General features: G+C 45.4%; 1 protein-coding gene across 3 annotated transcripts in view; it reads right to left on the bottom strand.

Annotated features, from left to right (window-relative positions):
• CD96 (CD96 molecule) overlaps nt 1-10,262 on the bottom strand; it is a 30,103-nt gene extending 19,841 nt beyond the window's left edge. For all 3 annotated transcript variants that reach the window (XM_074597436.1, XM_074597420.1, XM_074597426.1), the window contains exons 1-4: nt 9,990-10,262; nt 6,113-6,538; nt 2,388-2,497; nt 654-876 (exon numbers count right to left, since the gene is read on the bottom strand). In XM_074597436.1, coding sequence (XP_074453537.1) covers nt 654-876; nt 2,388-2,497; nt 6,113-6,538; nt 9,990-10,176 — 946 coding nt within the window. In that variant the 5' untranslated portion in view covers nt 10,177-10,262. The remainder of the gene's footprint in view (nt 1-653; nt 877-2,387; nt 2,498-6,112; nt 6,539-9,989) is intronic.
• Nucleotides 10,263-12,581: the final 2,319 nt, after the last annotated feature.

Raw genomic sequence — 12,581 nt, 5'->3', positions numbered from 1 at the left:
TCAGTTGTACCTCAGCGATTGTAGAGTGGTTCCTAAGCCACTAGAAAGGGAACAGGCCAAGTAACTAAAGATGGGGAAGGCTTCCAGCATGAAATGCCAGCCCACGTGTTTGTGGTACATGGGCCCTGCCACTCCTGACCCATTTGAGCACCCAGGCAGGACCTCATTGTCAAAACCAGAGCCTTTGGCAGCAGTTGAACATCATATGCCTTTGAGGATGAGACTTTGCAACAACGGTAGTTCCGCTTACTAGATTTTGGCCATGGTTTCCTAACCACAAGCAGAATGGTCATTTTGTAACTGGGGCACAGAGATCTCGATGACCAAGGTGCTTACCTGTAACCTGCAAAGTGCCAACAGAAGCTTACACATCGGGGTGACAGAGTGGCAATGTGCATGCTGGCGGGGTTGATATATGCGCAATGGATCTACTATTTTTGACACTAGAAATTGAAGGAGTGGCCCCAAATTCTTCCTAAGAACTATGGGGCTATTTACTAACATTTTAACTTACTGCAGCTGAAAAAAATGTAATGTAAATATGTATACATAAAAAAACCCCGGTGTATTTCAAAAACTATCGCCTTCAGAACCAGACAGGAATGTTACCCTTAAAAGTGCAATTAAATGGGCAGTTGGCATAAGCCCCTTACCGAATACTCTCACGGTGGTGCTGCTCTTCTGGACTCTCTCTGGGTGGTACAGCACGTGGCAGGAAAACACCCTGCCATCATCCACGATTTTGGTGGGGAAAATCTTTAGAGTGTTATTCAAACCCAGGTGGACTCTTTGCCTGTCCAGTGTGCTCCTGTTCCTATACACCGCAGGGCAAAAGGGCTCCTTGGTCACAAGTTCCTCTTTCCTGCCGTTTTCCCCCTGTGAAAAGAGCAACCCACATAATGTGTGAAGACAAGACAGCCCCTCCCCAAATATTTTTGTAAACCAGCTCTATCCCCACTATGAAAATCTTCCCTTGCACCCCTAGCGTTGCACAGTAGTAGGTGGACTTTTGCAACATCTATTTTTTTTTTGAAATACATTCTCCCTCAGATCTTCAAAACCGATAGTAGTCATCATCTGACTAATAAACTATGGAGTGAACAACTGTGTCTTGTGAGTCCTGGTCTCTGCAGCCTGCAGAGAGGGCAACAGAGCTGCTTTCTCACTGCAGCAACCTTTAAATTATGCTGCATCCCATAGATATTAAGTACAATCAAAATTCCAAGACAGTCCTTGCTGGTTTAGATTTTAAATAGTGAAAACCTGGTAATAATAGCTAAAAGTCATCTCTTAATGCCTGTATGCCACCCACCCTTAGATAGAAGTGCAGCCGGCGCATCCTGGACGTCTGTGCCTCAGTACATATTTGCAAGCTATACTCTGAATGATGCATGGTGACCCACATATGTCATTGTGCTGACCTTTGGTTGTCTTTTTCCCCTTCCTCTGCTGCTTTGTAGAGTGAACTAGCAACACTAAAACATAGTAAGGACAATGATGTTCCTTACAAAAAATTTTAAGAATTTTAATATTAAGAATGCATTGCAAAGGGGAGATCAAAATAGATAATGAGCTGGGACAAATAATTAAAAGTCCTGAAATATTTGAAAATCACCTTTAAGAAAAGCCTCAACAGTTAAAATTCCTCAGTGACACCAGACAGAAATTATCAGGCAGAGCTCAAGGACACTGCTGGCTGATGCTTATCTCTACATGCTGAAATGAATGCTAAAAGGTTACATTAAAACATGCGTATAAATATTTATCCAGAAAGTGAGATGCCGTACAAAAATATAATGAGCTTTATATCTCACAGCAAATAGCTTAAAAATAGCATTTTATGTGGTTAGCTAGATAACTGGGTTTTCATGTCTTCGGCCTGCCTCTGTGACACAGAGGTTAGCAAAACCAAAACCATTACAGTCAGCCTGTTTTGGTTTGGTTTTTTTTTTTTTTCCCCTATTTCAAAGCAGCCTGATATCTCACTACCCTATGCAGTAACTGTGCATTTTTTTGGAGATACTAAAGCTTCACTACAGCAAAAACCCCTGAGAAATCCAACACAAGGAATATTTTAGCTCTGTTACATTTGCTAAGTTCCTTGCCACTTTCCATGGACGTGCTCTACATGTACTCCTGAAAAATTAACAGCAATTAAGATGGAATTTTCCCCTATTTGTTTCTTTAACAGCTATTGTTTGTGGTGTCTGTGTTGCAAAACCATGTTTGTACTTTTCCCCTTTATTATCACAGTCCAACACAACCGATACCTTTTGTTTAGCAAATTCTGCAGGATACAGTTAAGTCTAACATTTCTATTTCAATCTGCAAAAATACCCTGTAGTTCCTTCTGAAATTTATACCTGAGATATAGGAGAAATACTTACCACTAGCCATTTCAAAGGATAATTGGACAAATTTTCTGAGGTCGTGTCCTCAAGGCATGGAATTTCTAAGGTCTGGTTTAACCACACTTCCTTCACGTAGTGCTGCTCCTCTTTTGTCATTGCAACAGCAGCAGGAACAACAACAACAAAAAGCCCAAGAAGGAAAATCAGAAACATGGTGTTCATTGTGCTTTAAAAACCAATGCTGTCTAGTCTTCTGTTACAGGAACAGGCACTTTTTTGATTAGAAAGGAACTGTAATTTTCAACCATTACCCATAGACACTTTTGTTAAGTGAAAGCCCTGTATCTGATTCTAGATGCAGTTTCATGACTCTAATTCATGGTTTTACCTGAGTTTTTGGGCAATTCATAAAAACCTTAGCTTAACTGCAGGATCAAGACGTCTCCTTTTGGAGCTGAGAATAATTCGAAGCTTCAATATTTCTCTTACAATTTTTTTTTCTGCGGCATTAAACCTTCACATCAATTTTGTGCACCTGTATTTCGTTTCCTCTGAAGATATCCACAGGCCTTCCTTTCACTAAGCAAGGTGTTCAGCATGTCAGGCGGGTTAAGATTAACCCCGTTTTTCAGTGCAAGTGCTCCTTTTGTTATTCTCCAACCTGCCCACTAGCAGAAGCAGAGAACTTGTCGCTCTTTCCTTTGTCATCTATTTAAAAAAAAAGCATTTCAGCATCTCCTACGCTACCCATTCTCAGCCCAGGGCTCCAGTCCCTCTGTGGAAGGGCAGAGTGATGCACTAAATAGAGCACAGCTGTGGTCCAAACATTGGGCCTGCGTGTGTGTGTGCATGTAAACAGGAAGAGCAGCGGCGATGGCCGGGAGATGCTATGAGTGCCTTGGTGAGCCCTGAGCTCTCCGTCCCTCAGCCCCGTGTAGGCAGGCACACCATTGTGGGGAAAACTTTTGAACTTTGTTCCTCTGGTAGCTCTGGCTTGCGTGTTGAGATAGAACGGATATATATTTTATTCTTTTTTTTTTTTTTTTTTTTTTTTTTTATCTTGAGGGGAGGAAGACTATCTATCAGTCCCAGGCTGTTAGGTTATTTGGCAGTGGGGACTTTCTGGTGACTGTAACTTCCTTTCTGTCTGCCACCCAAGCACGGAGTGACAGTTGCCAGCACACAGGTGGTGCCACAGGGATATTAAGAAAGGCAGCACCCAGAGTGGTGCCTGGGAGACCCAGCGGCAGAAGCAGCTCGTCTCCACTCTCCACCAGAGCAAAGCACCGGCTATCGCAGTGGGACACGGAGTGCACAAGCCCTAAAGGGGCTGGATAGTGCAGAAAGGATAAAGAAAGGGCAAAGGAAGCAAATCTGTAGCTTCCCCAGGAAGAAAACTGCACAGGAGATTTTGCTGGGACAAGCTGCCATGCAAAAGTGCTGTGCAGCGTACGACAAGTACAGAGATAAGTAGTCACCCAGGAGCTCGGTCTGCGGCAGAGGCCTGTTCTCACAGTCAGTGTCCCAGCTGCTTATTTTCCCCCCATCTTTGATTACCACCTCCATTAACAGCCTGTTGGCTAAGGCCCTCTGTGTTTGTCAGTCCTATGTCAGCCTGCTGCTCTGCGGGCTTTTTGCAGTATCTACGAGTTAAATCCATCTGGATTCACTTCACTTCGATATAGCTGGGAGCTGTACTCCATTAATGACTAGTACCCTCCTCCATTCCACCTGCAGGCTGTATTAAGGCCTTCTTTGGAGTGGAAGAAGTTGACTGGAAAAGATATGGTTACCTTAAAATACAAGTCTGCAAGAGGTATGTTGCAAACCAAACTTCTTAGTTCTCTCTAGCAAGCAGTTATCAGTAGCACAGCTTGCTACATCATGCACTTGCTGAAAAAAGCCACAATGATGCTGATATAAACAAGAGCTGCCCACGTTTCGCATGTAGACATCAATAATGGCATTGAACACATTAGTATCAATCAAGGACACCAGCAAGAGAAAAAGAGCAATGCCTGATTAGCACTATTACTGTATTAAAGAAGAGCCAGAGAAAAATCCCATGAAGAACAAAAGCATGGGAGGGTTTCACACAGTTACCAGCACTGTTTGTACCTCTCTGCTTCATCCATCCCTTCTGCCCTCTGAAGTGTAGGAAAATTCTCAAATTCCCGCAGCACACGCCTGTACAGCAGGTAAAGTGGCAGCTTTGTCCTTGACACAATTATCCAGCATGTACTGCTTAAACACACCCACCCTCTATGGGACCTGCAGAGATGCCGGATCTAATTTTGCCTTTACAGCTTCATCAGGGCAGGAAGGTACCGCTGCGCTGCCCCTGAGGTGTGACTCTGGGATAATAGCACCGAAACGCTTGGAGGCACTGCCATGCAGGGGCCAGCAGGAGGTGAGATGGCAGTTTGGGTTAAACCTCTCTGCGTATGAGGCTTGCATGGGAACCCGAGTTTGTTTCTCCAGAGTTGCCAGCCATCTTCAGAGGCAGGCCGCTGCTGCGGCTGCTGAGGAGCCATGCCATGTCCCCGACCCCATGGAGTCAAGGCTTCTTCTGCTGCGGGACTGATGTGATCCAACCTGAGGACCGATGTCTCCCCTGCCACTGGTCCGGCCTCAGGACGCAGGCCAAAGAGGCGGTGGGAGCACTGTGCCAATGGGTGCTGCTGCCCCAGTGCTCTGCTGCCCTCTGCTACCCCTTATGTCACCTGCACCCACCCCTCCTCTAACCCCTGAACACGTGCTGCATCTACAGCCCTGGGCGCAAGCAGGGTGAGCACGCTGGCCTCGCAGCTCCAAACTGAAACCGTGCCAGGTTTGTTGCATTTATTTTAATCCTTCTTGGCTTGTTAACAGAAACCTGGGGTCGTCAAATCCAGTCTCCCACGTGCGCAACAACAAGCTTGCCCAGCTTGCCCAACATCCCCGCCCAGCTCCATCTTCATGGCAATTTGGACTTTTGCCCTCACAGCTGGCATTAAACAGCTGTTCCCAAAGTTGCTGCACTAATGGTTGCCACCGTTGTTTAATTTGTAGTCAAATCCGTTCACATCCTATTTAAACCCATTTGTTCCTTTGCCAGGATAATTTAAATATCCTCCCTGGAGTTCACACTCTCCCCTGAGGCTTACTTACCAAGAGCAGTCATGCTGCTTTACAGCTTCCTTTTGGCTGATAGAAGCAGCCAAGTCTCCGTTCCTATGTTCGTCCTAAGCAATCCTCCGCTTTGCTCCAGTTCGTTTTTGACGGTGGGGATGCAGATCCCTCCATTGAGCTAACACCCAGCACGCCCTGCAGACGACATCCCTCAGCCTCAACCAGACAAGGGGTTTTTTTTGCTCTTTTGTGTGGCCAGCACTGCAAGCCTGTAGCAGCAGCACACTGGAGTTTGGTGTTCCAGCATCGTCGGTCCCACCATATCCTGAGCCGCTTGCCCAGTCTTCTCTGCATCCTGTTTCTCCAAAATGAAAAATGTGGAAACTGCCCATCTCACCACCTTTTTTCCTTGCTATTTAACTTCATATTTCTCCAAACAAATAAGGTTTGCTAATCAGAAGCCGGATAAAAACAGCTAAAGAGTGCCTGGTAAATAGGAAACTGTGTAGACAGCGGCATTCAGTGGCACCATTGCGAACCCCAAACAAGTCACCATCACCGACCAAGAAATGGTCACTTAACCTGATATTCCACTGCCCCTTCCCTTGTCCCTGTTATGAAAAAGCAACATCTCATTCATAATCACTTACCTTCTGCCTTGACAATAAGTTGAATTTTTGCAGCCTTTGTCCCAAAAGGGTAAGTAGCAAAACTGCACTCATACTGCCCGCTAAGAGAGACGGTAACATTTTTCAGATGCAGAGCCCAGCGATTGCACTCAGATGTGACGTTTGGATTGGGAGAACACAACACCTCCGTAGCATCCCAGTCGCAGCACTTCCTCATGCTGAAGGACACCGAAAAGTTGTAAGAAGCCTCAGGAAACGTGAAGTAATGGGTGCCATAAACAGGGTGATAAACAGCTATTCTGGTAAGCTGGTTGTCATCAGTCTTGGACCATTGTGTCTGTATAATGTAGGTGGCGAGTGGTTTTGGGAAGGTGCACATCAGGGTCACGTCAGTACCTGGCAAAACGTGGACCACTTCTGTTTGAGTAATGACGTCTTCAGGCTGGCCTTAGAAACAAAAAGAGGACCATTTTCTGCACAAGTAATGTTTAAAGAAAGCTTTCTCCTAAGCCATCTTTGACATGCTTTGGTGCCTTAGCCACAGACAACCACGAAGACCCTACAACTGTGACAACAGGCTTTCCAGTGAGGAGCTTTACAGCAGATCTCTGCCAGTACAAACTGTGGAGAGAGAACCTGGAGAGCAAACAGACGCTCCTCTGGAAGAGGGTGCAGAGCTCCTGTTGCGCTCGTGCGAAAGAAATGGTAACTCTGAGGACCTCTCTGAAAACGGAAACCTTTAAAGTGATATAAATAAAGCAGAAGCTGGGGCCACTTATCCCCCAGCTCTTTTTGCAAGAACAAATGAGCTATCCCTGCTGGCTAATTCTGCCCCACACTGTTCCCCCTGCCCACTGCCATTGCCTTTGCTGCTTCAACAGAGAAAGCTGTTCTTTTACCTCCATGTTATTAAACAGCTTCTGCATGGCCTAAATGATTGTCTGTTTCAGTGTCAGAGTGAGCTGTCCCGTTAGGTATGGTTTCTTCCTCAATTAATTTCATAAAGCATGTTGGCAGTCGTTAGTGTGCCATATAAAGCAGTAACGGGTTGGTGAAATGAAGGAGCTTTCAACGTGAGCCTGTACGACTTGCTGTAGTAAAATTGATTTCTCTCCCTCCTATGAACAAGAGGCTTGCAGTCCCCTAACCCCTGTACGCAGGGCACTGACAGGCTCAAGGAGAAGAAGAATTTATGGATGGGGGGGTTGTAGGGAGAGAACTAATCCATCACACCCACAGAGCCATACACAAAAAGGACCTTTTTCAAAAGGACATGTGGGTCCCCAGAAAAAATGAGTTTGTGCAAATGTTCTTAGGGATGAACTTGTCACCCCTCATCTTCATTGGCTTTTACGCTCCTTGTGTATCAAAACACCACTGTAAATTTGCTTTGGGAATTTGCCCCACAGCCCCACCAGCCGTACTGCTGACTCCCCGCGGCAGCAAGCACACACCACTCACCTTCTTTACTTGAAAAAAGCAGGTACCAATTTCTTTGCTCTGACTTCTGCTTTGCTGTGTGGTAAAAGGGTCCGGGGCACCTGAGCCAGGGGATGCCCTGCCAGGGTCCAGGTAGACTTGACGGTTCCAGCAGGGGGGACAATGTACCCCACGCTCTGGCAGCTCAGCTGGGAGCGAGACAGGGACCTGGTGTACCCGCTGCTCCAGTTTGGCAGGGAAGAACAAGGGCAGAGTTCCACATCCCTGCAGAGCTGTCTGAGATTTGGTACCTAACCTCTGAAGTGTGACATGAACACATAGAGACTAGGTGCATGGAGAACAAAGGTACTGAATGGCCATGGCCAATGTTAATCTCTGTGTTTTATTGCTGTGCATACGCAGAATCACAGAATCACTGAATCATAGAATGGTTTGGGTTGGAAGGGACCTTAAAGATCACCTAGTTCCAACCCCTCTGCCATGGGCAGGGACACCTCCCACTAGACCAGGTTGCTCAAAGCCCCATCCAGCCTGGCCTTGAACATTTCCAGGGATGGGGCATCCACAACTTCTCTGGGCAACCCATTCCAGTGTCTCACCACCCTCAGAGTTAAGAATTTCTTCCTGAGATCCAATCTAAATCTCCCCTCTTTCAGTTTGAAGCTGTTACCCCGTGTCCTATCATTACACTCCCTGATAAAGAGTCCCTCCCCGTCCTTCCTGTAGGCCCCCTTGAGGTACTGGAGGGCCGCTATAAGGTCTCCCTGGAGCCTTCTCTTCTGCAGGCTGAACAACCCCAACTCTCTCAGCCTGCCCTCATAGCATAGGTGTTCCAGCCCTCTCGTCATCTTTGTGGCCCTCCACTGGACCCGTTCCAGCAGGTCCATTCATGCTCTAGTCATCTTTTAATTGACTTCCAAGAGATGAGGTGATGTAAGAAGGTAAATAAAAATAAGCCTGAGTGATAAGTGCTGTGAGAAAAATTACCGAAAATTATTTTTGTCAGTCCAAGGAGCTTATTATAGCAAACACTCACTGATTTCACTGCAAGTTTTGCATCAGTAAAAGTTAAGTAAAAAGTGATTAGCAATCTTGTGATAAGACTAGCAGGCAAAGTACAGCTAGCGAGTTATCTCTCATATTCATACTGATGCTGTCAAAGAACCATGTAAAGAATGCCTACCAAGAATTACTCGAATTTTTACATTAAGATGAAAAAGTTACATACGTAGAAACATTTGTGTTGGTTGTTAGTAGCCTAACAGTAGGTTATTTTAACTGAAACCCTTTCATGCAAAAACATTCTTAATTTTTGCTATCATCTCAATATAATTAGTCTCATTTTATGCTAACTTTATTTTTCCAAATCAAATGCTGTCCATTAGCCCATACTCGTGCTCCATTTGAAATTTAATAGAGTAACTCCCAGACATTTAGATGTCTGGTGTCCACAAAAGGCATGGTGGTGTCCTCTTTCCCCTTTGAGTGACTTCAGTGAGGATTACATCCTCAGGGAAAAAAAACCCCAGCAGTCCTTTTTTTCCCTAAATAATATTGCTTTCCTGCATGTGCATGTCTTAAAGCCTCTAGTTCTTTCTTTGCATTTGAGAACTTTTATTTTCTATGAATACACATATGAAATATTTTTCTTTCTTTTAAAATCCAGTTTGCCTCAATGATACAGAAAGTAGGAACAGCCTATGCCAGTTTTGAGATGCATCTTACCACGCCAATCCAATACATGAACTTTTTCCTTTCTTAACTGGAAAAAGGCGTAGCCTACGAAATTCTTCCTAGCTGGTAATAAGTACTCCTGCATTCAGCATGGTCAGCCTGTTGGGGGCAGGGAGGGGGTTGTAAGCATCAGGCTTTTTCTTGGTTTTTGATTTAAACTCCCTCTGATGGGGATGCAGTTCTCCTTACTCAACTTTTCTGAAAGTTTTACTCCCAATGACAAACCTGTTCCTCAAGCCTTTGATGTAGCGTGTAGGGCTGGGTGGGGAACAGGAAGGGAAGCATCTATTTAAGGGGTTGCAGCTGTATACCTTTTATCCTTGCCTGTAAGTGTTTCAACTCTTTCTCTTCCTTCATACACAGGCATGTGTGTGTGTGAGAGAGAGAGATTTTTTTTGCTCTTTAACAGCGGTTTTCCTTTTTGCCCATTGGAGATGGGCGCATGTTGCCTTAAATACAAGTGAGCTCATCTCAGTGATTATTCTGGTGAAAACAGGCTAGGCATTTTGAATAAACTCACCTGCTAGTCAGCACAAGCCATTTACTCCTTACTAGCTGCACATTATAACTAGGATTATTCGAAAGTTGTCAGGAAACAAGAAGTCATTACCAGTAGCTACAGCTTGCCCTGGTGAGACACACCAGCCTCCACCTGCACATGCCGCCCTGCCCCTCGCCACCCTCCACCGCAAGCTGAGTCAAGGCATCTGTCTGACAGGCTTACCTCCAACGCTGGGCACCAAGAGCAAAGAAAAGAGGGAGAAGAGCCACCTTTTTTCCATCTTCGCTGGATGAAGTTTTGGTAAATATGTGGTGCTCTCGGCCTGCACCCGGCAGCGTCTCGGAAAAGGAAGTCGAAACGGTCTGCCCTGTGCAGACAGGCAGATGTGCAACACAGTCACAATCATCATTTCAGCGTGACTTCAAAGAAACGCTTCATTAAATGTGAAAGCCTCAGTTTCCTGCCAGAGCAATAGAATTAGTACATCTTGTGAAACCTTTATGTTGAAAACACTACCTATACTGCAAGCCCATGTTCAGGACTATTTTTCTTTTTTTATTTCTTTGACTTTTCAGATAAGCTCAGAGTAAGCACTTTACTGGGTTAAACTCTCTTGAAAACTTGTCAGGTGTCTAAAGTTGAATATCTGGTACGTAGCATACAAAAAACCTGACTTTTTTTTTTTTCCCTGCTTCATTTCCTTCACATGTTATTCCAAAATAGCTCAAATACACTATTTCAGACTCTCTACACTCACTATCTTTTAAGAAAACAACAAAGTAACAAATGCAATTCCCCTAAATTAAAATAGAGTGAATTGAGAGTTTTCCAGATTAACTTTTTAAATTATTTTTTTTTTCTGAGAAGGACACCATTAATTATTTTCTGCAGGATGAAGAACTACAGCATCAGACATGACAGCATCACTTGGTGCGGTTAACCCCCGTACCTCGCTCCGTTCAGCTGGTAGCTTTGGTGCTGGCGCGTGGCTCCAGCCAGTCCCGTGACCCGTCTTTATTGCAGGTCACCTGCAAATCTTTCTGAGCTGTCCTTGAAGCATACTGCATTTCCATAAACTAGGCATACACCTGCCAGCCAAGCATCTCATTGCAGGCAGGTCTTATGCAAATTGGACCTGCTGCTGGCATCTTTTCAGCAAGACAACAGGTTTGAGTTCTTGCTTATCACACTTCTTTCCCCAAAACTAAAAGAGCAGGGCAGGACACCCCACGTACACAACATGAGCGGACATTACCTGCCGGCTCTTCCTGAGATGGATGGGAATTTGGAAGCCCAGCTGGGCAGGAACCTGGTTGCCCCCATAGCTCCTTCCCTGGGGGCCCGAGGACAATCCACCCTTTGACTCCAGGGAGAGCTGATTACAGCGCCTCCACCAGAGCAGAGAAAGCGAGTGGCCTGGGTGACACAGTCCCTTAAACGCACATCTCTCTCCACCAGCCGCCGTCTCCCTTGGGTAGCGCGTCTATCTTTGGGTGGTCCAGACCCTGACATTTCTCTCCTGAAAGCATTCCTAGGGGGCCTGGGTGCCTCTGTCAGCCCCTTTCTTTTATGGCACCCCTGCCTGCTGCTTAGGCAAGGCCTATGGAAACTGACAGTCACCACCTGCAATTTTCTTCCCAAGTGTTTTCCATTTCCTCCCCAAGTATCGACTTTTGCTGGCCATGGAGATCCCCGTAAGTCCAGCGAAGGCACAGAGTTCAAGGTAAAAAAGAAAAACCGCACTGGTCATTTCCCTATTTTATGCACTACCAGATGCAAAATGCAAACAGCATCTATATCACTTCCCTAATTTGTGCACGTGCAATCTTTTGGTAGCACATTTAATCAGGCTAACGCTTCCAGCAGGAGCAGTTGGTCGTGCTGGCCAGGCTACGGTCAGGCCTCCAGACACGTCTTGGAGGATAAGTGTTGCTTCATGGCTCCCTTTTTGTTTGCCTTGCTCCCCTACCTGAGGAAACGCAGTAAAAGCAGCCGTGGTAGATACGCTGGATGCCTGGGTTACTGCTGAGAGAATACTCCCTGGGGATGAAATATCTGCTTGTCACTCAGAAGCCTGACAGAAGAATACCTGTCTCCGAGGATCAAGAAGACCTGAAGTTGAGGATGAACAGAATATTCAAGCCATTGTAGTCGACAGCCACAGGAGTAAAAATATTAAAGGTATATGTTCTCTTTTCCAGTTCAGAGCAGGGACCACAAGGAACCCAGAGATTATCTGCAAAGGCTAACATCCAAGAAAATCGGACTTGGGTCTAGAATTTGGGCTTTCATTCATGAGTGCAGTTACCTTAGCTTCTCCCGATGATCAGTTCATGCAAGCTTTGTACCACGAGAGAATGTATTTTGTGTAACATGGGGAAAAAAAAAAAATCTCAAATGAGCCTCTTTATTGATCTGAAACATCCATTGCAATTCAACAAGACAGCCCACGTGCTATGTGGTATATTCAATAGCCACAGAAATCCCTGAGCAGCTTGTTTGAGTTACTAGAGCGCTATGTCTTGCCCTCAGAATTTGTTTCCCCGCAAAAAATAACATCCTAAAAATATACTGCTTCCATGTCACATTGTGTTGGCTGAATGCAGCCACCCAGTGTTGTTGCTGCGCTTCGTGACAAAAGACAGACAAGAAAGAAACCTCCCAGCTCAATGGATTTTTGTTTGCTTCAGAGCTGTCTTTTGCCCCAATTCCTACCTTAGCCCAAAGTCTGAAAAAACAGTCATTCACCCTGCTGCTGACATTCATGTGTGTGAATAGCTAAGTCCTGCCTCTGCATACAGCATCAAAAACCAC

Source organism: Larus michahellis, chromosome 1 (genome assembly GCF_964199755.1).
Source record: "Larus michahellis chromosome 1, bLarMic1.1, whole genome shotgun sequence".
Classification (NCBI taxonomy): domain Eukaryota; kingdom Metazoa; phylum Chordata; class Aves; order Charadriiformes; family Laridae; genus Larus; species Larus michahellis.
The sequence above is the reverse complement of the archived record's forward strand: the minus strand, read 5'-3'. Positions and strand labels throughout refer to the sequence as shown.